The sequence below is a fragment of the Ustilaginoidea virens genome, chromosome 7, assembly GCF_000687475.1.
Source record: "Ustilaginoidea virens chromosome 7, complete sequence".
Classification (NCBI taxonomy): Eukaryota; Fungi; Ascomycota; class Sordariomycetes; order Hypocreales; family Clavicipitaceae; genus Ustilaginoidea; species Ustilaginoidea virens.
Window position 1 is genome coordinate 2,303,023 of NC_057322.1, and position 25,110 is coordinate 2,328,132.

Genomic DNA, 25,110 nt, shown 5'->3' on the forward strand with positions numbered 1-25,110 from the left:
TTTTTTCGTATAACGCCGGGTCTCTTATAGTCGAAAGCAGCAAAGGTAATTAGCCCTTCTCTTGTGTGCCGACACCAGCATTTGTCCGAGCGGGCATTGTCAACAAGGTGCTGGTTAAGGGTAATAATTTCCCTAGGATGGCGAGCATCGAGTGCTAAGTCGACGGGATTAATAAGTTGGGGTGACGATGCATCGCTCACATCTCCTTCGACGAACATCATCCTGGTGCTCTCCTATGACGCGAGGCAGGATCTAGTAAGATCGACATTATCAAGGACGCTATTAGCATATGTGTTCCAGATGTCTCGGTAAGAAACTTTATAAGCAAATCCGGGAGGCTCAGCATATAGTGTTGATCGACTGGAAACATGCGTATTCGGGGATTCATCGCCTTCACCGCGTACTGCAGTTGGCAGCCCGTGATCAAACGATTCCTGGATGGTTGGCATCATGGATAATGAAGTGTTAAAGTTCAAGCGAACCTGTTAACTTGTAGAGTAATTGCAGAACACTACTGAATATGCAGTTTTAAGGTTACACTGTGGCAGGCGGTCGCCCACGTGACTATAGCATCTTGGCTGGCGCTAAAGCTTGTTCTGGTCCTTGATGCCTGAGTCATGAAGGTCCCACGCAACCTACTGTCACGTATATTCGAAGAAGGTTAACGAGCACTAACTGACCAGTACTCGCTACACCAGCTATTTATAGTGGGCACAGGGGTAGCCCTAAGGGGCTACTGTTCCCTCGGTTACATGTGCCACATACTAGCCAAACATTCTTGACAAATGCACCAATCCCCGGCAACACTTACCGACCTCCTAGAAATCACCGCGAGAAAATAAAACCATCGCCACTCCCAAGTCTCTCCTGCGGTCTCTACTTCGGTCAATTAACTGATTCAATATGCCACAGGGAGGACGTATTGCGGGCGACCCGTTCTTTCTCTGGAAACCTCTTCCAGATCTCCACCGGCCAGACTTTCCCTACCACCGCGGACTCAACCTGTCCATCCGTCGACACAGACCTCCGCCGCCTTTTGGCATTACAGGCTACTTGAAAGGTCCGGAACGTCAGGAATCTCCGCCAGAACCTCTTCGACAGGTGACTCAAAGTGAATGGTGTCTACAGCATCCACCCGCAAATACATTGCCGCACCATGACTCGAGTGAACATCAGCTCTATATTATTGACGAAATCGCCTGTGAAGATGGAAGAGGCCCTCAATTAGTGCGGTGTTGTCTTGACGAAGATAATAGTCAAACTTACGCCGCTAAGATATATGATCCTCTCTATTACTCATATGCTGATAGAGGATTTGGCACCCCAGTGGATGTTACATGGTTGGCAGATCAACATTACAGTCGCGAATGCGCTGCATACGAGGATCTGAGCCAAGCTGAAGTCGATGGTATTCTAGTGCCAAAGTACTATGGTTCCTGGACCTTCAACATGCCTCTGAAGCAATCTCAGGACGTGCGACCGGTACGCATGGTTCTTATGGAATGGATCTCAGGCTTCAGCATGCAATCATTGATTGATCGCCAAAAAGTTCGTCACTTTTCCCCTGAGGAGCGCCTCTGCATACTCGCAAAGGCCATGGAGGTCGAATGCTATATCAATTTTCATGGTGTGAGGCACGGAGATTTTGCTCCTAGAAACATTATGCTGGAGCCAAGTGTCGATGCTCAAAATCATCGGGTTTTATTGATTGACTTCAATTATTCTTCGACCTTCAGCCGACCCAACTGCAAGTGGAAAAGGCAAAACGCAACACGCCCAACTAGCCCTCGTTATCGTTATTGGGGCCCATGCCCGAACGACTTCTTTTTATGGGTTCCCGAACCACATCGTTCACGACCGGCAGCGTTCCAAGGTTGGTTGAAGAGTCAATGGGAGCATTCTGAAAAGTTCGCAGATCGCGCAGAGGTGAATCTTAGGCCCTATTTTAACTATGACGAGCCGGCCGAAATGGTCCCGCCTCAGCCAGACGTCACCCAGGGTCATTCTAAAAGGTTTTGTGTTGCTGTTAGTGGCAAATCATCAGTTTATATTGACTCTTACTAACCCTGTATCACCTGAGCGAATAATAAAGTGTGCGGAATGTATATATATAACGAGACATCGTCAACATATTGCTTTGCAGAAATATATCAACAGTGTATAAGCCTGGATTTAGGTCCTGATCAAGTAGAAACGCCAGTCGAGGCACGAGACTTTTCATAAACGTTTGACTCCTGAAATACATGAAGAATTTATCTTATACTGTTGCTGTCCCTACCCGAGACATGCTAACGCATTTGCCGCCCTTTTCTTAGAATACATGGACTTGCGGCAATAGATTTTTGATCATGCAGCAGTAACTGGCATCTTTCCACCAATGAGTACGTGAAAATACCTTACTTATAAGCATCTCTCAACCGAATCAAACAGACAATATTGCACCTATGTTAATACGTAAAGGTACCTGTGACCAGATTATACTATATCCTACAGTGCGTGATGATTATACAATTGCTATTGAAAAAGAAGTTACGTGGCTATATACAATTGCGTATGATTATATGTATAGAACGATACCTCTTCCTTTTTTGCGTGTATCCCATGCCCTAGAAGGTGTGAATTGCGTCGTACACGTAAACAGGCAAGGAAGGAGTTTCGAACATGCAATGACGCTAAGCCTGAAATAGAGCCATGTACCTTCGCACACATTTTACTATTAGCAGCTACATAGAACTTTCTCTCCTTCTTACACAGCACAAAATCACGACCTGTGCCCGGACAGTGGCCTCACAGCTTGCTTCACAGACTGCATCTATAATGCATCATCAAGTACGCCCTTCATTAGCACATTGGCCGGCTGCATCCCCTCAAAAGGCTCAATACAACCGACCATTGTACATAACAGGAGCAATACCTCGAGCTCCGCGCAATCCTGGCCCTGGGCCAAGTCCCTTGACTTCCCAGGTAAATCCCGAGGTAAATTCTAGCCAGCACTATAAATAGGTATATTACAGGCCTCAATAGAAGCTCTATATCGTCAAGTTGCATCAAATCGCGATTTCCCTTAATATGTGAGGAGGTGGGTGCAACATGACAACTCGCATTCCAGCATGAAGTCCAAGTCTGCAGGGCATCATCTGGGTCGCAAGGTCATAACAAGTACAAAGCTATAAGAGGATATGACTACAAGATTCCAATATAGAAATGCAAGTTGTACGAGCATTGCAGCACCTTGGCTAGACTTGTTAAGCCTGGGATGGAATTTACAGCTTCACTCAGCTACCTTTCAGTGGCGTTTGTACCAGCTGAAAGCGAGTCGCGACTGTGCGACGCGACATTGATGTTGCGATTGGCTCGGACCCCGTTTGACCGGGCCGGCTCAGGAGTTCCTCCCCATGCGGAGCCGGCAAGACCATCAGCTCCGCATCTAAGGCCAGTTTGGTCGTTTCGCGCAACTATTAGAAGATGGATCTGGCAAGTTGCGGTCCCATTAGTCAGTTGGCTTTCAGCAACAGACTGACAAAACGGCATCTCCACAAATCGCCATCTTTCAAGAGCAGAGCCCCGCCAAGATGCAGGACAGCACAATCACCAAGCTCACCATACTCGACATCCTGGATCTAATCCCCGCACTCGCTTCCATTGTGGCAGTCGGCATTTTTTCTGCCCTGACTGGCGTTGCTCGCAGCCACAAAGACCCCCCCAGTCTGCATCTTCACATTGCGTATGCGATGTTGCGTAAAGCTACCGCCCGGCTTACACCTCTGCAACTTCAGTAAGAGAGACTGAGCATGCCAAGATGGGAGCCCGTGGACCGATTCTCACCGTTGACGCAGGTTGATCTCGCCTTTGACCGATGTGGTGTACGAGCAGTATGCGCGGTCCGTCAAGATCAAGGCGCAGACTGTAGACTTGGGAAACGGAGCGCAGGGCCACTGGCTGGGGGATAGGGATGCCAAGAATGTCTTGATTTGGTATCATGGTATGCGCTATTCATTTCGGGGAGCAATCGCTCAGAACTCTGACGCTTTTCCAGGCGGCGGCTTCTGCCTTGCCGCAAACAAAGGATACTTTGCGTTTCTAGACAGCCTCGTCGCCTCCTCCAGACAGTCAAACAAAGACCTCGCCGTCTTTGTGCTCACCTACACGCTCGCACCCGGAGCAGCCTACCCAACGCAACTCACCCAGGCTGTCTCCGCCCTCCGCTACATCCTCAAGCAGACTAGACGCAAACCATCACAAGTCGTCATAGGAGGCGACTCTGCAGGCGGCAACATGGTCATGGGCGTCCTTTCCCACCTTGCCCATGTACACCCTGCCATCCCGGAACTGAAAATCACCGAGCCACTGCTTGGCGCCATTGGGATTGCGCCGTGGACGTTGATGGGGCAAGATCATAGCAAGCGCGAGATCTACCACGGTGGTGATCTCGTTACCCCTGCGGTGGATTTGCTGTGGTCGACGGCCTTCCTTGCCGGTGCGGCTCAAGATTACTTTACCAGTGTGTCTGATGCGCCAAAGAGCTGGTTTGAAAAGTTTCCCGTCCGGCAGGTCCTTATTTGCGGGGGGGGGAGTGAGATTATGTTGCCCGTGATTGAGGATTTGGCTGAAAAGCTCCAGGTGAGTAAGCATTGGCTCGATGTGTCCATTTGTTTGAATGCGCAGCCATAGCGTTAACGAGGTCGCTGACGCGTTTGATAGGCGGCACTTCCAAACGTCCAACTGTTTGTAGGTGAGCGCGAAGGCCACGTAGCTCCCGTATACAACATCTACGTGGGAGACAGAACAGAGACGCAGCAGGGTAAAAAGATCAAGGCATGGCTGAGAGACGTGTTGTAGACGTATTACGTTGGGTAACCCCTAAATTTTTCGACCCCCCCCCCCCCCCCACACACACCATAGTCTAATGTTGAAATACAAGAGACGTGCTTGGTCGTTTCAACAGCCGAAACAAGAAATCTCCCTCATTACTGTCGTATGATGGCAAAGCTTGCATCTAAATGTCAAATAACTTGGCCTTGCGCCATAGACTTTGTTCAACAGAACTTTACATCGCATCAGGCATTGAATAAGCCTTGCGAGTGACCTGCCTGCGATCATGTGGAGCCCGGCGGCAGCCATTGCCCTAGCTAGAATTGGGAAGTGAGGCCTTGCCAAGAGCACGGCTTTTAGCCAACGCGCCAGAAAGTCCAAACTGCGAGTATACGCCGTTGATTCGGTGGACACCGTTGAGATTCTTAACAACGAGGATCTGGAAGCAGGTGGCACTGCCCTGGCGGGAAGCAATTACGGACCAAGCCAAGAAGAGTTCCCAGATCTTGAAGCAGGGGAAGTCATTATGTTAGCTACCATGGCCATGATAGTCTTGGCGACAGAAAACCACTTACTCTGTACCATCTCTGTCCATACTTGGCGGTAATGGCATCAGCATTTCCGACCCAGTTCCTGTACCAGCGCCAGATGGTGGCTGAGTAGTGCACGCCAACAGTATCGACGCTGTTATTTTTAGAGCAAAGGGCGGACTCCGTTAGCCTTTCTTTTCACGCTTGTATTCTCCCACTGGGGTGCTGTGATTTGCTCACCTTTTTACTTCGAACCCTGCGCTTTCTAGAGATCGGACGTAGTTCCACAGTGGGGTGGAGGCATCGGCTCCGCGGAAGATATATTTGTTAAGGAAGAGTCCCCAGATGAAATCTTCGTACTGCCAAGCTTGTCGGAGACCAGAGAGCTGCACGTACATGGCACCGTCGTCCTCGAGCAAGTCGTAGCATTGGCGGAAGAAACCAGTGAGCTTTCGAATGCCGACGTGCTCGCCCATTTCCAGCTGGGAGATCTTGTTGAACTTTTGCTTGGGGACGTCGCGATAGTCCATGCACAGAATGCGGCTCTGCTCTTCGGGAACACCAGCCTTGCGGAGGACGTCGTTGCCCCATGCGGCGCCGTTCTTGGCAATCGTGACACCAGTAACCTTTGCACCGTAGTTGACGCTGGCAAACTTGGCGAGCGTGCCCCAGCCAGATCCAATGTCCAGGAGAGTCTCGCCTTTCTTCAGCTCGAGCTTCTCGCACACCACGGCCATCTTGTTGTCCTGCAGCTCTTCAAGAGTCTCCTCACGAGTGGGATCGGAGATGACACCGCTGGTATAAATCATGCGAGGGCCAAGGAACCAAGCGTAGTGATCGTTTCCCGAATCGTAATTGGGGCGGATCTGCTCCATGTCCTGCTCTCTCGTGTGGAACAGTACGTCGACGAAGAAGGTACAGAAAATATACTTGAATAAGTCCCATGTGAAGCTGAACTTGGACCAATCATGACGGTATTCCAAAACATCCAAGGTGTCACCATTGAAATCAGCTCGGCCGTTAATGTAAAGCTCGGAGAAAGTCTGGATGGGAACTTTGCTGTTGCCACCCCACTTTGCTTTGTCGGCGGCATCCTTGAACGTTACGTACGTCTCGACGGGACGACCTGGGAGTCTGACATTCTCGTTAATCCTGGGGCTGAAGTTGGAGGCCAAGGTCCAGTACACAATCAGTATAGGGAGAGCAAGCACAACGACAAAGAAGAACCACGTCTTAAAGCCCAACCCGACAAAGCGGATGACAAGAAAAGGCACGCCCAGCAGCAGCGCACCCAGAAGGAGGTTGGAGAAGCTCTCATTGCCTGCGCCCTCGGAGGGCAGCGGAGGGTTGTGGATAGTTGCCGACTTGATGATCGCGGTCAGCACACGCTTCAATGTGAAGGGAGCATCATTTGAGGGCTTACGTCAGTGGTCCAGACACCGCAGTCAAAAGCAGCAAAAGACGACGGTGCTTGCTTTGGCGTTTGGATGTAGGAGATGTCGTTCTCCAGCACCAACTTGCTGGACATGTTGGAAGTTTTGTTGACGAAAAGAGGCAGCGCTTCAACAGCTCGGACAAGAGACGTAATATTTTTAATTGGAAATTCTGGCTTACTTTTTGCTGGCGACGGGAAAAGATGACAACGCGCGGGAAAAGACCCAGGACTATGCCCTTGCGCCGGTCCCACAAAATTAATCAAGACAGCTCAGCCAGCTGCCCCACCTGATTGAATGGCAGCTGTCAGGCTTGAACCATGATTGATTCTGTGCAGTGTGAGTGGTTCGGATTATATTAGTGACCCGCTCCCTAAGTTTGTGCGGGCAAAAATGTTGGGGTGACAAGGTGTCGGCGGGGATACCGGTGGATTCGTATGTGTCGGGAATATTCGGGTACGAATGTGGCACATATAACTAAGGGAACAGTAGCCCCTTAGGGTTACCCCCGTGCCCACTATAAATAGCTGGTGACCTGAGTATTATTGAGCCAAGTCAGGTCAACCCTTTATAATATACTGCTTTCTCTCCCTGCTTCCTGATATGGTAGCAATTGTATAAAATAATATAATAACCTCATTCTCATCCTTTTGTTAGGTGCTATAGCACTATATCGTTCGATATCTAAGATTGTGCTATCCCTTTGACTGTATTAAGGTGCAGCTTTTATAACGGACCAGGGTTTAAGCCAATAGAAACCCGTGAATTAAAGGGTACATTAACAGACTTAGTAAATAGTATATTAGTATAAGTACCGGCAATTTCCAGACTTATAAGGAGCTACATCGCACTTATCGCACCTATAGGGCCCGGCATATAGCGCTGTGAGGCTATTGCCACTATATTAGGCTGTCAATTTAGCAGCGATAAGGGCAGATAGAAAAGGCGTTATTACTAACTCTTAAGATGTCACTTATTGGCTCTATTAAAAATGCTAGAATTCCCTAGTATAAGGATTTTAGTGATAAAGGTTTGGTGATTAGGCTAGTTGCTAAGAGGGTACCTAGTAGGTATTTAGAAAAGAGTGGATCCGATACGAAAGCTGCACCTTAACACAGCCAAAGGGATAGTTACCGTTCTTCTTAGATACCTATTAAGGTATAATAGTAAATTCCTACTAGATTTATTGAAACCTCGTATTACTATTATACTCGTGTGGCCTCCTATAATAAAAAAGGAAGCTATTCGGAAGATCGCGATATCCTTTATGGTTTATTTTGCAGTTTATCTTATGATTGACCTATTTAGTCAGATTATTAGCCTTTCGTGCCTAGAATATTGCAGATAGCAAAGATGGGTGCCGATACAATTAATTATAATAAACCTGCATATATTCTGACATCCCGATACGAATGGGATATCTGGTATAATTATATTTGGAGCGAGGCTTAGGTAAGGAAGGTATAGGATCTTATTGATCCTAATTAAGCGGTAATCCTTAATAAACCTAAGGATATTACGCTCTAATTATATCGACCTATTCTAGTATTATTATCGGAAGAGATACTAATAAAAAGCAGCCCTTCTAGTAATACTAAGGCAGCCTCGGCGTTAAGGGCAGTATCTATACTAACGCGAAGCTATTCGTAGCCAGACTAATAGCCAGAAGACCCAAATAATTATTTTAAATAGAGATAAATCCCAGACGGTATAGGCCCTAACGAATAGGCTACTCTTATTAATGCTTTATTAAGAAACAACCGGCATAATTATACTGAGCTAGAACGGGCCCTTTCTAAATATATAGAGTGGTTTAATACGACCCTCGGCCTAGAATTCAAGTAAATAACGGCAATAAGATCGATAATAAGGGATAAATTACATATCTTTATTAAGCGTATGCAGCCGGTAAAGACCGCAATTACTAAGCATATTATATAGCGCTTTGTTTAGGTTATGGAACGGAATTTTAATAAATATAACATTTTAGAATAGCTTAGTAAAGTATTAACTATTTATAACCGATTGGAATAAAGTGGCTTGGTCCTCCTATCTAGAAATAAGCCTGCTAATATATTAGCGAAAGCCCTCTTTTAGAAGTATCCTAGCATTTAGGATAATATCGATTGGGAAATTACTAAAGCCGAAAAGCTAGGGCAATATATTAACTTTTATGAGATTATTAAAGATGCAAGATAGCGGGTAAAGCTTTAAGAGAAAAGGAATATTACTGCTAAAGGGAAGTATATGTTGTTGAAATCAGCGCCTTTTTAGCTGTATTTTGGTACTGGTCTCGCTACCGTACGATGTCTCTACGTTGAGATATCGCGGTGGCTATACCAGGCGCTATGGTGGGGCACAGCGCCCCACAACGCCGATTACAGTGGGCCACAGCGCCGGTCACGGCACCGGCACAGCGCCCCACAGCCGGCCACAGCGGCCGGTCACAGCGGGCCACAGGGCCCACAACAGGCGGCGCATTTCTACGGGATTACCAAATGGGCAAACCTTGCTAATACCAGCACTTTCGGCCTTCTACATACAGTCACCCGCTACACCGGTCATTTACGGCAGACCGATATAGGGCTTCCGGCCCGTACGGCAGGCTGTTATAGGGCATCCGGCACACCGCTATAAGCCACTGGGCTTGGTTGGGTAGGCATTGGGTAGGATATTGGGCACGGTTGGGCAGACCGACTTTTCGTCGGGTTTTTCGCTATTTTTGCGGTTTTTCATTATTTTCAACCACTTTTTCAAGATGGTAGAAATATGCCCAAAATTCCCTCTTTCTAGCTAGAATAGTCACCAACAATTAGAATCAGATTTCCCTGACATCTTTGCTCTGGTCAAACCTTTTGTGCGCTTTAAATCTTTAACCAGCTCTTTGTTTTATTCTGCAACGCCTTGTACGCCACTGTCGGTATCCAGTACATTTCCAACAGTGTTCTGAATCACCATCTTGCAACAGGTTATGAGCCCGGTGTCTCAAGGCTTCCAGCTTAAGACTTTTTTTTTACGCTAACTTAGGATTTTAACGCACTTGGCAGCTAACCTTCCAGAAATCTAACTAACGATATTACTATCTGCAGTAAGGGACTGATCATCCCAGATTTAGGAACCCAGCTACCACACCAAGCTGCAACACATCCTTTTTGCAACAGGATTTTCTAAGGTTATTCCTTAACGCAGCTTTCTTCTAGTTTTATCTAGATTTTCAGTCTTGATTTTCTTCGCATTTTTAAGACTTTCCGGCACCTTTTCTCTTCCTACAATAGCCAGTCAGAACGCTCCTACCAATAACCCAGGCTACCAAGTCCCTGATACGGCAGAGGTAGAAGAATCTGATAATAACCAGGAAATTGCCCAACTCAGGGAAGACTAACAGGAAATGAGAAAAGAATTCAGTCATAAATTTAATCGAATGAACTCTAAAATCGATTTTTTGGCTGATAAGGTAGGCACCTTAGTAGACAGACTAATCAAGCCTACTACTAGCCCACCATCCCAGGATATGATTAGAGTCCCTTCTAGGGGCAGGGTCAGGCCAATAGGTCGCAGGTTCGGTACATACAGATACGCGCAAATTTTCGCATGCACGCAAAGTACCGCTCCACTAAAAAAAAAATTTCCTGGCTTAATTCAGACAAGTGAGGGGCAACCAGTCGCATAGAGTACTAGTACATTAAGAGGCGCGCAAATTTTTGCGTGTACGCAAAGTACCACTCTACAATTGAGGGGCAACTAGTTACTCTGCTCTAAGTAGCAACTATTCGCATAAAATACTTCTATATAGAGAGCTATATAAAATTCGCGTGCATATAAAGCACCACTCTACAAATAAAGGGCAACCATTCGTATAAGGTACTAGTATATATAGAGCCACGCAAAATTCGCATGCATATAAAGTACCACTCTACAAATAAGGGGCAACTATTTGCCTAGGCAACTATTTACCTAAAAAACTATTTACCTAGGCAACTATTTCACTAGGTAACTATTTGCCTAGGCAACTATTGGTATATATAGAGGCACGCAAATTTTCGCGTGCATATAAAGTACCACTCTATAATTAAGGGGCAACCATTTCCCTAGGCAAATACTTATAGAGGCACGCAAAATCTATATATATATAAAGTACCGCTCTTTAAGTGACTATTTGACTAAAGTATTACTATATACTATACACTATTAAACTTACGTGCACATAAAGTATCCGACTATCGTTATTTTTTTAAGCTAAATCTGGAAAATTATCTAGCGATAGGGGTGTTATACCTACATACCTACTAAATATTAAATCGACTCAGTATATACTTATATGCGCTAAATTTCGCGTGCATATAAAGTACCGCTCTATAATGAGGGGCAACTATTTGCTCCCTAGGGCAACTAATTGAGTAAAGTATCACTATATACTATGCACTATTAAACTCGCGTGCACGTAAAGTATCTAACTATTATTATTTTTTTAAGCTAAATCTAGAAAATCATCTGGCGATAGGGGTGTTATACCTACATACCTACTAAATATTAAATCGATTTAGTATATACTCATATGCGCTAAATTTCGCATATATATAAAGTACCACTCTATAATAAGGGGCAACTATTTGCTCCCTAAGGCAACTAGTTAAGTAAAGTATTACTATATACTATATACTATTAAACTCGCGTGTACGTAAAGTATCCGACTATTATTATTTTTTTAAGCTAAATCTGGAAAATCCTCTAGCGATAGGGGTGTTATACCTACGTACCTATTAAATATTAAATCGACTTAGTATATACTTATATATACTAAATTTCGCGTATATATAAAGTACCGCTCTACAATAAGGGGCAACTATTTACTCCCTAGGGCAACCAATTGAGTAAAGTATTACTATATACTATATACTATTAAACTCGCGTGCATATAAAGTATCCGACTATCGTTGTTTTTTTAAGCTAAATCTAGAAAATCCTCTGGCGATAGGGGTGTTATATATATATATATATTACACTAGCTAAGCTATCTAGGGGGGGGGATAAGCCCCCGTCTAGCCTAGTGCTAGTACCTCTATGCCTAATCTATATAGGAAACCCAAATGCCGGGAGGAAAACCTATATACTGTCTGTAGTCGATGGTATCCCTTCGGAATCGAAGGGGGTTTACTATGCGTTGCGAGGAGGTGTCCTATCGCGCGAGACTAGGTCTAGCGGCAGGGCTAGGAAAGTGTGGATAGTAGGCGCGCCTCGATAGGCGCGGTGATTTGCCTTAGTGGTCATTAGTTATTAGTTATTGGGCATTAGTCAGGCTCTAGGGTGGGTGTGAATCGGAACCGATGTGGTTAATGTTGTTAGGTATGGGAGGTGGCGGTAACGTCAGTATCGGGTGGGCGGCGGTGTTGCGGTGAGTCGCGTTTTTGTTATTATTAGCTTCGTCTAATGTAGGTTGGGGCAGCTAGCAGACGGTCGAGTGATCTAGTACAGGCATGCAGTAGTATAAAGTCTCCCTTACCTGCCCTACCTTTTTAATTCTTTTCCTCTTCCCTTTTTGTTCCTTATTGAAAATTGCTAAGAATTTTCCTTTACTTCTCCGCCTTAATTGCGCTATGGTAGTTTTTATGTATCTTTTATCCTTCGAAATGCCTACCGTTCTAGAGTTGGGTTTTAGCCTAGCTTGAAAATGGCTGTGTCGTCCCTATATATGCCGTAGTACTAATGTGGCCGCTCGTTGTTATAACTAATAAGGTGAGAGGTTCTCTTTTGATTATTGTCTGTCTTTTTCTAATAGTAGGTAGGGCTCGGGGGTGCCTATTTCGCTTATGCCTCGAAGCGGAAGCCTTATTATATCCTAGTGTGTAATACTATAAACCGCGAACCGGTAGAGAGTATGCTTATATTATAGAAGGCCTACGCTTGCGAGTAGGAAGTAAGTGTATTAGTTTGCTGGTATCCTTTAGCTTTATGGTTGACTTTAGTAGGTAGATGAAGACGATTACTATAAGGCCTAGCAGGCTGCATATCGGTCTATTGCGCTAGTTACCTTAATGCCTCGAAAGGGTTAAAACGACTCTACTATTATAATACGAATGATAGTGCCTATAGTCCTAATCTCGCTGCCGGCCGACTTCCTTAGGCTTATTAAGAGAGGGGTTTTAGCTTTAGAGCGCGCTTATAGCGGCGAGCCTTAGCCTCTCTCATTAGTCGAGGGAACTTAGCCTCCTGCTACTACTACTAGCGATAGAAGCCCTGCTAGTTCTGTTATTATATTAGATATCGATAACGAGCCTGCTCTTGGGCCTACTACTATAGAGGAACCACCTTATAGTAAAGGGGTCTCGCTAATATAGTCTAAGACTCCTACGATACTATCTTCTAGTGAGTTATAGTAAGCGGTTGCGTTTTTAAAGTTTATAAAGTCCTAAGCGGAGTCTCAGCTAGTAGTATCTGCCTTTAGGATGCTAGCTATACCGCCGTTAAAGCCTCCCCTACCCGCTGCTTAGTTAGTGCAGCCTAAGTAAGCTAAGTTGGTAGTTCTATTGCTATCCTTTCCTTGTCCCTATACTAATATCCCTGCCTTTTCCCCCTTTAAGAGGAAGAGGGAGGGATTAAAGACGATAGAATCGCCTATAAAGGGAATGCTAGGTTTAGCTGCTAGGGTTAAATAAAAGATGCATTTAAGATCTATAATCTCTTTTTCCCTAAGGGGGAAAGGGAAGGGAAAAGGGAAAGTAAGAGTAGCCCCTAATAATAGCTATAGTAATAGAGAGGGTGGTATAGAGTAAATAGGGGTCTAGGGGGTTAAGGGTATTAAGAAGATTAGGGGTCTAAGTCTATCGACCGTATAAATAGCTTATATAAAAAGGATATTCTTCCCCTATCTATATAGTCAGTCGTATCTTTATCTATAATTATCTATATATATATATATAGTCTAGGGTTGGGGTGTAATTGTGTCGGGTTGCTATTAGAGCTAAAATCTGTATAGGCGGTAAGTGCGATAGCTAGGGTAAACTATTTGAGCCGGCGGGTATTAAAGACCTATTTAATAACCTATTTAGCTAAGTCTTTATTTTCGAGTGCTTAGGTAATACTACGCTTATCTAATATAGGGCGGTTTTAGATATAAAGGGGAGGGTTTCTAAGATAGTTGCTATACTCTAGGATTATATATTCGATATTTTCTATATTAGGATTGTATTAGCAATACGGGTGGTAGATAGATAGGACCTTCATCTTATATAGGAACTTATTAAGGCCTATTTTTTCTATTCTAAATTAGGTAAGGAGGGAGGACTTATATTTACGGAGGTTTTTATAGAGATTTAGTATCTTCTTTATAGAGGTGAAATTAAGAGTATATTCGGTAGTGGGGTGGTTCTTTAGTAGGTATTATATTTAGGCGAGTTATTACTTTGATTGCTATCTCTTTATCTATTTAAGAGCTAGGGAATAAGCGGGGGATAGTTTATTATCCTAAAGTAGAATCGAATCTTTAAGGGCTATATAATTTAGTATTCTATTCTCGGTCGGTCGCCCTTATCTATAGGTAGGTCTTTATTGTAGCTAAGTCTAGATAATAGTATATATATTAGAGATAAGATTGGCTATACTACTTTCTTAGGTTCTAGTGAGGAATTATTATTAGGCTAGATTAAGGTAGAGGTCGAGTAGGGGGACTATTGCTTCGGTTTCTATAATTGCATTAGGTATTGCTTGGTAGGCTTTTATAATTATATAAAGGCACTTCGACTATTTAGCGGCTAGACTGCATATAATGCCTTTTGCTACTTCTCCCGGCTTAGTAGGAGTATGCCAGATTCTAGCGCTAAAGGCGATTATAGTTCTAATAACCTATATATATAGTAGTCAGGCTTCGCGGAACTAATATCCCTATATAGAGGCTGCTAAAGCAATAAGGGCGAGCTTCTGCCTTTCTAGCTTTTTTACTATTCGGGCCCTATAGTCAGTCCAGCTAAATTTGCGGTTAATCTCTACTCTAAAGAATCAGGCGTATTATATAGGCTAGATAGTCATATTGCTGAATCGTATTATTATAGTATCCGGTCGGTGCTATTTGGTAAAGTGTATTAGCTCGCTCTTTACTAGGTTGAATTTCAATCTAGCCTCTACCGACCATTTTTCGTAGATCTTCTATACTTTTAAGAGGATTGCAACTATATCCTGCGTTATTTTGCTGTATGTAATTATATTAGTATCGTCTGCGAATCCTAGGGTTAGCGAGTTATCTACTACTTTAAGTCTGTAATATAGGGGTGCGATATAGAAGAGGAAAAGGACTAGGGAGATCGGGGAGCCTTAGGGCACTCCTACTGTAATTAGGAATCTTTAGGTGGGTTGGCCTTTAAAGAAGATTTTAGCTAAATGCGATGCAGTAAAGCCTTAGACTTAGGCTGCTATCTATTAGGGGGCGCCACTTTAGAGGAGGAGGTGCGTAAGTCTGGTGTAGTTAACGGTATCAAATGCCGCAGAGATATCTAGTTATAGTAGCGATGCTATTCCTTTATACTGCTAAGTGGCCTTGACTGCTTCTACTAGGGTATATAGCGCTGTATCTATTGATTTATTTGCTCTATTGCCTATTTGTATATCCAGTAGTAGTTTCTATTCTTCTGCGATTATTATTAGTCTTTTTGCTACTATAGCTTTAAGGACTTTACCGAAGAGGTTTAGGAGGGATATTAGGCGCCAGGCTCTTACTCTTTAGTATTCCTTAGGTGTTTTGCCGGGTTTTTTTAATATTACTGTAAAGGACTGGCCCTAAGGCTACTGCGAATAGGCGTCGAATAAATATATTAAATAGACTAAGGAGGAAAGAGAGAGGGCCCGAATAGGGGCCTCTAAATAGCCTATTTATATTCATATATAGCACGGGCCAAGTCCTTAGCGAGCCCTCGTAACCCTATGCCGATACTCCTAAGGCTAATCGCGGGCGCAGCCCGAGTCCTAGCCACATTATAGCACAAGCATAGCCCGAGCCCGTGACATACCCCCCTTCTCTGCCTTAGAATCGGAAAAATCGCCTTCTATTATCAATCAATCCTCCGCTAGGGACCAATTATATCGCCGATTACTACATCGCAATATCCTTAAATCCATATATAGGCCAATTGCCAGGTATAGGAAGGATTCGTCTATAACCGTAGCGGATATAGCCATATAATTAATAGGAGTCGTACAGTTATTAATTAAGAATAGTATAGTGGAAGCGCGTAGAAGTTCGTTATCGCGCTACTAGCTAAAGGTTGACCGATATAACTAAAAACGTTATAAAAAATTTTTCGTTAGCTATTAGCTGGAAATCTCCCTATAGTCTTTATTTTTCCTTGTTGGGGCTCTTTTCCTTCTTCCCTTCTTCTTATTAAGGCTATTAATAAGTATTGAAGGTCCCCATTATCATAAGTTTTATCCTATATTAAGCCCGTATTATATACTAATCGGTTGAAGCATTATTTCCATCCCGCTTGCGTTAGTATTCCTTGCCGAATTCTGTCTCTATTGCAACCGGCTATTAACTCCTTTTATAGCGAGACCTGGTCTAGCCTATCGTAAAGCCTATTAGTAAGTCTTAAGTCCCTACCTCTATTGCAAGTATCTTATGCTAACCCCGTTCGGAGCCCGAATATATCCTTATCCGCCGCTAAAAGTGCCCCTATTAGGGAGGGATCGAGCCCTACTCGTCCCTAGAAGCTATACCGCGCCGCTAGCGATTATCTCCTAGAGGGGGACTCTTTAGATAAAAAGTGTCAGTATGCAAAAGACGAAGAGTTTCCATACAATAGATACACCAAGTATATACAATCGACCGGAGAGTTGCCCGTATATAAGCATCATAAGAGAGCCAAAGGGTGCAAAAGTTGCGCTAATTCTTACGCATCCTGCGTATAGCTTAATTAGCATCTCGCGGGGAACCCTATACTATAGCGTATCTTATACAGCCAGATCAAAGCAGTAAAGGAGGGGAGGGCCATTGTAGAGCCCGCTCATCCTAAAATAGATACGCAGAAAGCGCATACCGCTATCCTTACCCCCGAGTTTTAGGCTTTAAATAATCAATAGCATCGCGCTTTTACTACTAAGCAAGTGGCCCCTAGTGCCCTACGTTTAGCATTCGGCCCAAAAGATACTACCGGTATAGTTTCTACCGCATCTATAGCGTTAATACCCTCGCGGCGCTAGGCTAGGTCTATTATAGATCTTGCTCCCGTTCTAAATATTATAAGGGAGATGCAAATAGAAGCCCGGGAATATTATACTAGGATAGAGCAGTACTAGGTTAGAGCTTAACGTCCCCGACTACCCTTGCCCCTATCTCAGCCCGCCCTCCCCGCATATTACATAAGGGAGGAACTATTATACGACTAGGGCGGCTGGTATTACGTAAAGGCTCCGCCGCTGCTGGCGCAAGGTTATCTAGTGCAACCCCTATAGCAGTAGGCAGACCCCGCTCTACAGCCCCTTATACCCTTACTATCTTTATCGCGGCCGCTTCTGCAGATACCGTATCATCTGGCCCTATCTTATTAAAGGGTCTCATCATCTCCTAATACGCCCCCGCTGTATTCGCCTTATAGTGTCCCGCAGACTCTATTATATTATAGACATATAGGGAACTATCCCCGTCTAATATATATCCCATATGCGCGCCCTACCCCGCAAGGACCCCTGCCACTACTAGCCTATATGCTGCTATAAAAGTAGGAAGAGGCTTAAGGAGATAAAGAGTAGCCCTAAGAAGGGGCGTATCAAGGTTAAGCCTATATCGGCCCCGGTTTAGTTTATTATATTATATTTTTTTTTTTTTTTTTTTTTTTTTGCGTATTTTTATTATTTTATATTTTATTTATAGTGGTAGGCATTCGGCATCGTTTACTAGTCTAATAGACCTCATTTCGGGACCTAGTTGGGCCCATTATAAATCCTAATATCCCCCTATTTAGCCTCGAATATTTCTTATATAATAGTATCCTCAAAGTTTTCCAGGGGTTCCTATATCGGTAAGTCGTACCCTTTCTACTTTATAAGTATATTATGTTTCCATCCTCAGCCCTATATATTCTTCGCTATAAATATCTCCTCAACCTTATACTCTTTATATAGGTTCGTAAAATCTTAGGGAAAGACAAGTAAGGGCCTAAATTATATATCGGTTATTACCTAATTAGGTAATAGATTAAAAGCGGCTCATTCGATTAAATTAATATAGAAAACCGGATAAATGCCTTATAGGATATCAAGCTAGATATTAAGCGGTAATAAAATAGCAACAATAGTATATTTAATAGAGACCCAATCGAGCTTCTTATATAGGCAGTTCGTTTTAATATTCTAAAAGTTTAACTATACCTAATTACCAACCTAAAAGCGCTCGGCCGGGCATCATAAACGGTTAATAGTATCTTACTATCGTTATTATATAAAAGCAATAGTAGCTTAGGCTAATTCCTATCCCTCTTTAAAATTATTAAAAAAGAGAGCTATATACCCCTTCAGGGTAGTCAAGCTTAGGGTTACCCCTAGAGGTAAGGCAATAATTAGAATATCAAACCTATTAAGCAACCGGTTCGGGCTAAACCCGGTAATAGATAATATCTAGTTATTTAACGCGAATTAATATACCGTAAGATAATATAGCCAATCGTACTAATTAAAGGAAATTATAATATGGAGGACCGCCTATACTTTTTGGTTCATTCGCTCTATACCGCCATCGGTTTAGGGGTAGTATACTATTAATAAAAGTTACTCGGTCCTAACTAATTTGCATAGCATAAACTAAAATTAGCCTACCTAATCCAAACCTCGATCGCTAATAATCTCCCTAGGGAAGCCATAAAAGCGCTACTAATACTATTAAAAGCATTTTACGCAGTCTTCTACTTTCATTAAGTGCATAGCCTTAAGCTAGACATACTTCGATAAGCGGTCTATAATCACCATAAGGAATCGCGGGTCGGAGGCATTACAGATAGGAAGGTCGGTCATAAAGTCGACCGATATTTACGACTAAAAGCGGTCTGCAATTAGTAGCGGTTGCAATAGGCCCTGGCGCAATTAGCGGCTCTTATATACCCCATAGCATCGGCAATTCCAAATATATCTCGCTACCTCAAATAATATATTATCGAAATGATAATCCTATCGCAATAGTTAAAAGGTAATGTTTTTCCTTAGGTAGCCTGCAATAGGCGAGTCATAGCAGCATTAGATCACTATAGTAGTTAAGGGCTCAAACGATAGGAGCTATACCTATACCTGGTAAAGGAGCACGCCGTATACATTTAGGGTATAATTAGCAATTTATTCTTATATCGCTACTTCTGCTGGAAATCATTATTCCCTATTCGCAACTGCCGTCCATTGGGCCCGATATATACTATCTTTGGATATTATTTAGTCCTAGATAGCTTAAAGGTAGGAATCGGCGAAGACGTATAGGCTGTAAGGTAGGGTAGTCTATAGGGCTAAGGTCGGTATCGTCCCGCCCTCTATTTTATCTATATCGAGTGCTAAAATAGATAGCGGTTTTAGGATCTAGCCGATTTATAGCTTTGCCCTGCCTGCCTTTTATTCCTATTAAGAAAGCGCATTAAGGCATTAGGCTTATAACCCTAGCCTATACCAAAAATAGAAGTTAAAGAGCGCTAGAGTCTCAGCCTATTAGGCTTATCGCTCGGATATTTCTTATAATCGGGCGAAATACTCTAGGTTCTTATAGTCGGTAAGGATAGTAAAGGGGGAGGCTACTAAGTAGAGTTCTACTAACTATACCTTAAGGCAAAAGATAATAGTAAGGAGTTCCTTATTATATATAGTATAATTCCATTCTATATCCGATAAGCGAGCGGAATAATATATAATAGGGTAGAGTACGCTATCCTCCCTAACCTATAATAGATAGCCACCGAGGGCTATACCGGAACTATCTGCCTTAAGAACCGTCTCCTTATTTAGGTCTTATTAGGCGAGAACTAAAGACGATATAAAATACCGCTTAAGTGCTTAAAATACCGCCTCTTCTTTATCTAATTATTAGAACGAAACCCCTTTCTTTATTAACCTAACTAAAGGGTCGATAAAGCGGGAGAAATCTAGGATAAAGTCGCAGTAGAAATTAGTAAAACCGAGGAAACTATAAATGCCTTTTAATTTCGTAAATGCTTCTTAATTCTAAATAGCCTTAATCTTTTTAAGGTCTAGGCGGATTTCCTTTCCGGCTGTTACGATATATCCTAGGTACCAGACCTCCTTTACTATAAAATCGCACTTATTAAGATCTAAATTTAGGCCGGCCTTTTATAGTTATTAAAGGATTTCCTTAATGCGCCCTATATAGTCTGCCTTTATTCCCCCGGTATAGATTAAAATATTATTAAAATAGGCAGTTATAAAATCTCCTAGTATATTCCCTAAGGCCCCATTAATATATCTTTAGAAAATCGCAGGGGCCTTAGTTAGACTAAATAGTATAACGAGCCATTCGAATAGTCCGAATCGTATGCAAAATATAGTTAAATATTTATCACCCTCTGCAATATATATCTTATAGAACGCTATGCGTATATTAACCTTAGTAAACTATTTCGCCTAAGATAAGGATCGCAAGGTCTCCTTAATTAAAAGGAGGGGGTATTAGTCTTAGACCGTAACCTTATTAAGGGCCCGGTAATCAATGCAAAAATGCCACCCGCTATTCCCTTTTCTAGCTAGTAGGACTAATACTACTGCCAATAAGGAGCTTATGCAGATCTATCCTTTATCTATTAGGTTAGTTACTTATCTTCGAACCTCAAATAAGTAGTCTTATAGTATATTATATAATAGGCCCTAAGGTAAGTCTGGCTAGCTCCCGTCTATAGTCTTTTTGAGCTAGATATAGTGGTCTAATATACCCTAATGTAAAAGGAGACCGGAAGCCTTCTCCTTATTAAAGAGGTCGGCGAATTCCTATAATTCCATCGGGAGCACCTGCGGCTCCTGCAATTATAGGGCAGAGTCTTAATAAGATGGCAGTATAACGCAAAGGATATATATTATCTCCTATAAGCTTATCGCAATAAAGGAAGTCGATTAGTCCCTAAAGCGTTTCGCCCGCTTTAGCATACTATAGAAGACTAAGCTAAGAATATTTACTGCAGTTAGACCCTATCGCCTTCTTATCGATTCCTTAACGATAAAGCCACCTACCGATCCGATCTTTAATTAGTATCGCTTCGCCTATAGTATAATATTATAATGCTCTATCTAAAGCATCCTAAAGATAATATTATAGGTAAGGCCCGGGATAATATAAAGCATAACTATAAATAGCTATCTATCGATATCAATTGCTATGTAGATAATATAGGTGATAGAGGAATATATTACCTTACGTTCTCCTAAATGGCTCTAAATATCTACTACCGTTCCGATTTCCCTACGTTATAGTAGGCGGATAGGTTAGAGGCCTAACCGTTATACTATCTTTTCGCTTATAGCGCTATAATAATCATATCCTAAGTCGATTAAGGTATTAATAAAGGTATAAGATTTATATAAGATTGGTACTAAAAAGGGGTATCTATCCATTTATTCTATAATCTCCTTTAATTCCTTCTATAATCGGGCCAGGGTCTATATACGCATCTTAAGCCCTCTAACGAGACTAGGTTTAAGGGCTATTCTTTTTCCTAATCTTTATCGCTACTTTCGACCTCTATAACTTATAAATTAAGCGAGGCCACCTTAGCTATATCAGATCGGATTGCCGGCAATAGGTGGCATATAAATATCTAATAATTAGGAGAGCTATACTAAAGATAAAGGCCTTTCTTCCTATAATCTTTATACCATTCTTTAGAGACCTATATCGCCCTAGGCGCATACTAATTACCCTTTGAGTCCAGCTTATTAACACCTAATATTTATATATCGCCCTTAGAATCCTAGGCGTATATCGGTCGGGAATAGGTCGAACCCATATAGTAATTAATAATCAGGCTAGTCTTAATATCGATAGCAATTTATCGGTAATAATCTACCGCTAAATAATAATCGTAATAGGAGACCCTAAGGCTAATAATCTTATCAGCCATATAAGCATTAAGCGCTAATTAGAGGTATTTAAGCTTAACTTCCTTAGGCTAACCGAGACCGCTAGTAAACGCAAGTTTTTCCTCGAATTGTATAAAAAAGGCAGCAAAAGGTTCCTTAGGGCCTTAGCATAAAGAGTACTTAAGCTCAATAATAGCATAATCCTATCGGTGCAAGTCCTTAAAGAGACATTAGAGGTATTTAAAAAACTTTATTATATTATAATTGCAAGCCGCACTATTCTTAAAAAAGGCCGCAACCTATAATTAGACTATAGACGAAAGGTTCTAAAAGATAAACATCTATTAGGTTTTCTCATCCCCAATAAATTCCTTATCGACCTCAAGCTTATATTATATAAAGGTCTGCTAGGCTATAAATATAGCCTTTTTGCCATTAAAAGGGTCCCCCATTAGGATCGGCTTATGTTTTAGCTGGGTATCCTAAGCCGTAGGGAGGGGGGCGTTCTATTATATAACCGGGGCCGGTTAGGTGGCGTTTTAGGAGCTATTTAACTGGTTCGCAAGGAGGGTCTATAGCGAGGCGGCAACAGCAGCAAGGTATTACGCATTAGTCTACATCTGCGCCTCTATCTATTATAACCCTAATGCAAGCTACTCCACTTGGGTATATATATTACATCGGGAGCGTCTTAGTCTCGGGTTATCTATACCCGTTTCTCCAGGTATACTCATCTCGATATCTTATATAGCCTGCATCATCGGCTCCATAATGTAAGGTTATAACAGCAAGGCTAAGAGAGTCTATTTAAATGTAAAGGACTAGCCCTAGGGCTACTGCGAATAGGCGTCGAATGAATATATTAAATAGACTAAAGAGGAAAAAGAGAGGGCCCAAATAGGGGCCTCTAAGTAGCCTATTTATGTTCATACGTAGCACAGGCCGAGTCCTTAGCGAGCCCTCGTAACCCCGTGCCGATACTCCTAAGGCTAGTCGCGGGCGCAGCCCGAGTCCTAGCCACATTATGGCGCGGGCGTAGCCCGAGCCCGTAACAATTACGACTTTAGCTTCCTAGAACTATATTAGGTAGTAATTAGTTCTGCATATGGCATTAAGGAGTATTATTAGGGCTCTAAGAACCGGTTCTTTATAGGCTTTAAGGAATCCCGCTGGTATACTATTAGGGCCTAATACTTTCCAGCTGGCTATATATCGGAGGGCGTTATAGATATCTACTTTAGAGAATTCGTCTTTAGGGGCGAATATTGCGTTGGTAAGGCAGGGGAATTGTGGGTCTAGGATATTATTAAGGGTGGCTATTAATATCGGGAAGAATCTTTCTGCTAGTACTTCTGCTTTAGAGGAATATATTTTTGCTTCTTATATTTAGGCTCTTTCGCCTTGGAGAAGTATAGGGATTTCTCTTAATTTTAGGGGGAGTCTGCTGTGTATCTAGGCCTATTTCTCTAGGGACTATAGGTCTGCGTTTTTCGTTATAGCCTTATTAATAGCTTCTCTCTATATCCGGCGCCTTTCCTATTAGATAACCTTAGTTTAGTTTATCTCTGCTCTTTATGCTATTAACTAATTGAGGCTAGTATAGTCTTTTCTCTAATTCCTTATAGCCTTGCGGGCCGCTATTATAGCCGATTGTACTTCCTGGGTCTACTATAGGGCCCTTCCTGGCGGTTTGGTTCCTCTCTTAGGTATAGCGATATTAGCGATAGCCTATAGTTAGGTTGTAAGCTATTAGGCGAAAGCATCAATCTCTATAGGGGATTGGGGTAGGTGCGAGGCGTATAGGATAGCTATCCTAACTTTAGCTTTAGCTTAAGTAAGGATTTTATTAAGTTTCTTCTATTAGTGTATCGGCGGTAGTTTGTGAAACTTATCTGGTTTTATTTCTACCTAGATTACCTAAGGGATGTAGTCGGATCCGGTAATATCTGCCGCCCCTATAAACTCTACGTTAAGGTCTCCTATGCTCTATATATAGTCGATAGTGCTATTACGTTTGCCTAGGGCTTATCTAGTTATCTCTCCCTATAATATTATAAGGGTTAGCTTCTATTTTAATGCGAGTTCGAGGAGGGTATTATAGCCTAGGGAGGTTCTATAAGAGCGGTCTTATATAGGGTAGTAGATATTAAAGTCACTAGTAAAGATACTGTGGGGGTGAGGGGTAGTTTAGGCGAATTCTTAGAGGGGGGTAGACTAATTCGGGGAAGGGATTAGGGAGTAAATAGAGTAGATATCGGTATTTTAGAGTATAATATAGTATTAGTCTGGACCTAAGTCTATTGCCTAGGAGCCAGGAGCGTGTCTTTTATAGATATAGATCGCTATGCATCTACTATAGGCGGCTATTTAGTATCTGCTGAGGCTGGAGTATAGGGGGAGTCTATCTAGGGCTGCGAATTCCTAGAGGGCGATAATATCCGGTTCGGATTTATAGTTAAAGGTAAGGTACGCTAGTAGTAATTTCTTTTATATATTCTAGTATAGTACCTCTATTATTAGTATTAGGGCTAGGGGGTCGGGGCTTTTAGTGCGTTAGTAGCGGTAGGCTCGGATAAGTCAGGTTAGAAGAAAGTAGTAATATTATTACTACTATTAGTCCTCTCGGGGGCGATAGAGCTTTCTTTATATAATTTGCCGATTCGTTTTCTTAAGGAGTCCTCCCTTAGGGAGTTATTAGCGAGGTATCTATAGCCCCTATCCTTTAGGATAGGGGGGGGAGGCATCGATAAGGTGCTAATAGTTGCGAACTATATTAGTCTGGTGCTATAAGCCTATTTTGCGATGTCCTATTGCCTATTCGCTATAGGGCAAAGTCGAGACTAGGCCGGATAGGGTCTTTAGTAATTAAGGCAGTACTCTCTTTTATTGCTAATAATGCTAGGGCAGTCTTTATCTCTATTAGGGTATCTCTCTGCGCTATACTATCTGCATCGAGGGGTCTCTATACAGTAATTCGCAATATATCCGAATTTAAAGTATTAATAGCACTATCTTAGGTAGATAGTTTCGTTATATAGTTCGGCCTTAAAGATTTCTATTTAGTAGATAACTCTAGTCTTATAGAATCGGTTTACTACTTTTACGTTAGTTACTCTAATAATTAGGGGGGCTCTTATTGCTTTTTCGCGGGGTTTTCTTATAGCGACTTTATTAATACTAGGGCTATTAGCTTAGGCTAGGTTTAGTTTAATATCTTCAATAGGGACATTCTTAGAGAATTAGGTGGGGAATCCTTTAATAATAATACTAAAGGTGCGGATATTTAGTGCAGCTTT

General features: G+C 42.5%; 3 protein-coding genes across 3 annotated transcripts; 2 read left to right on the forward strand and 1 right to left on the reverse strand.

Annotated features, from left to right (window-relative positions):
• Nucleotides 1-903: 903 nt before the first annotated feature.
• On the forward strand, nucleotides 904-2,064 carry UV8b_08294 (uncharacterized protein; the record flags this gene model as incomplete). Its single annotated transcript, XM_043145791.1, has 1 exon — nucleotides 904-2,064. One exon carries the CDS (start codon nucleotides 904-906, stop codon nucleotides 2,062-2,064), a length of 1,161 nt encoding a protein of 386 aa, XP_043001726.1.
• Nucleotides 2,065-3,572: 1,508 nt separating this feature from the next.
• UV8b_08295 (uncharacterized protein) lies at nucleotides 3,573-4,839 on the forward strand (the record flags this gene model as incomplete). The annotated part of the gene is made up of 4 exons (XM_043145792.1): nucleotides 3,573-3,775; nucleotides 3,837-3,982; nucleotides 4,037-4,620; nucleotides 4,702-4,839. The coding sequence occupies 4 exons, from the start codon at nucleotides 3,573-3,575 to the stop codon at nucleotides 4,837-4,839; spliced, it is 1,071 nt and encodes a 356-aa protein (XP_043001727.1).
• Nucleotides 4,840-5,125: 286 nt separating this feature from the next.
• UV8b_08296 (uncharacterized protein) lies at nucleotides 5,126-6,870 on the reverse strand (the record flags this gene model as incomplete). The annotated part of the gene is made up of 4 exons (XM_043145793.1): nucleotides 5,126-5,317; nucleotides 5,388-5,496; nucleotides 5,583-6,706; nucleotides 6,766-6,870. The coding sequence occupies 4 exons, from the start codon at nucleotides 6,868-6,870 to the stop codon at nucleotides 5,126-5,128; spliced, it is 1,530 nt and encodes a 509-aa protein (XP_043001728.1).
• Between the last annotated feature and the right edge of the window lie 18,240 nt (nucleotides 6,871-25,110).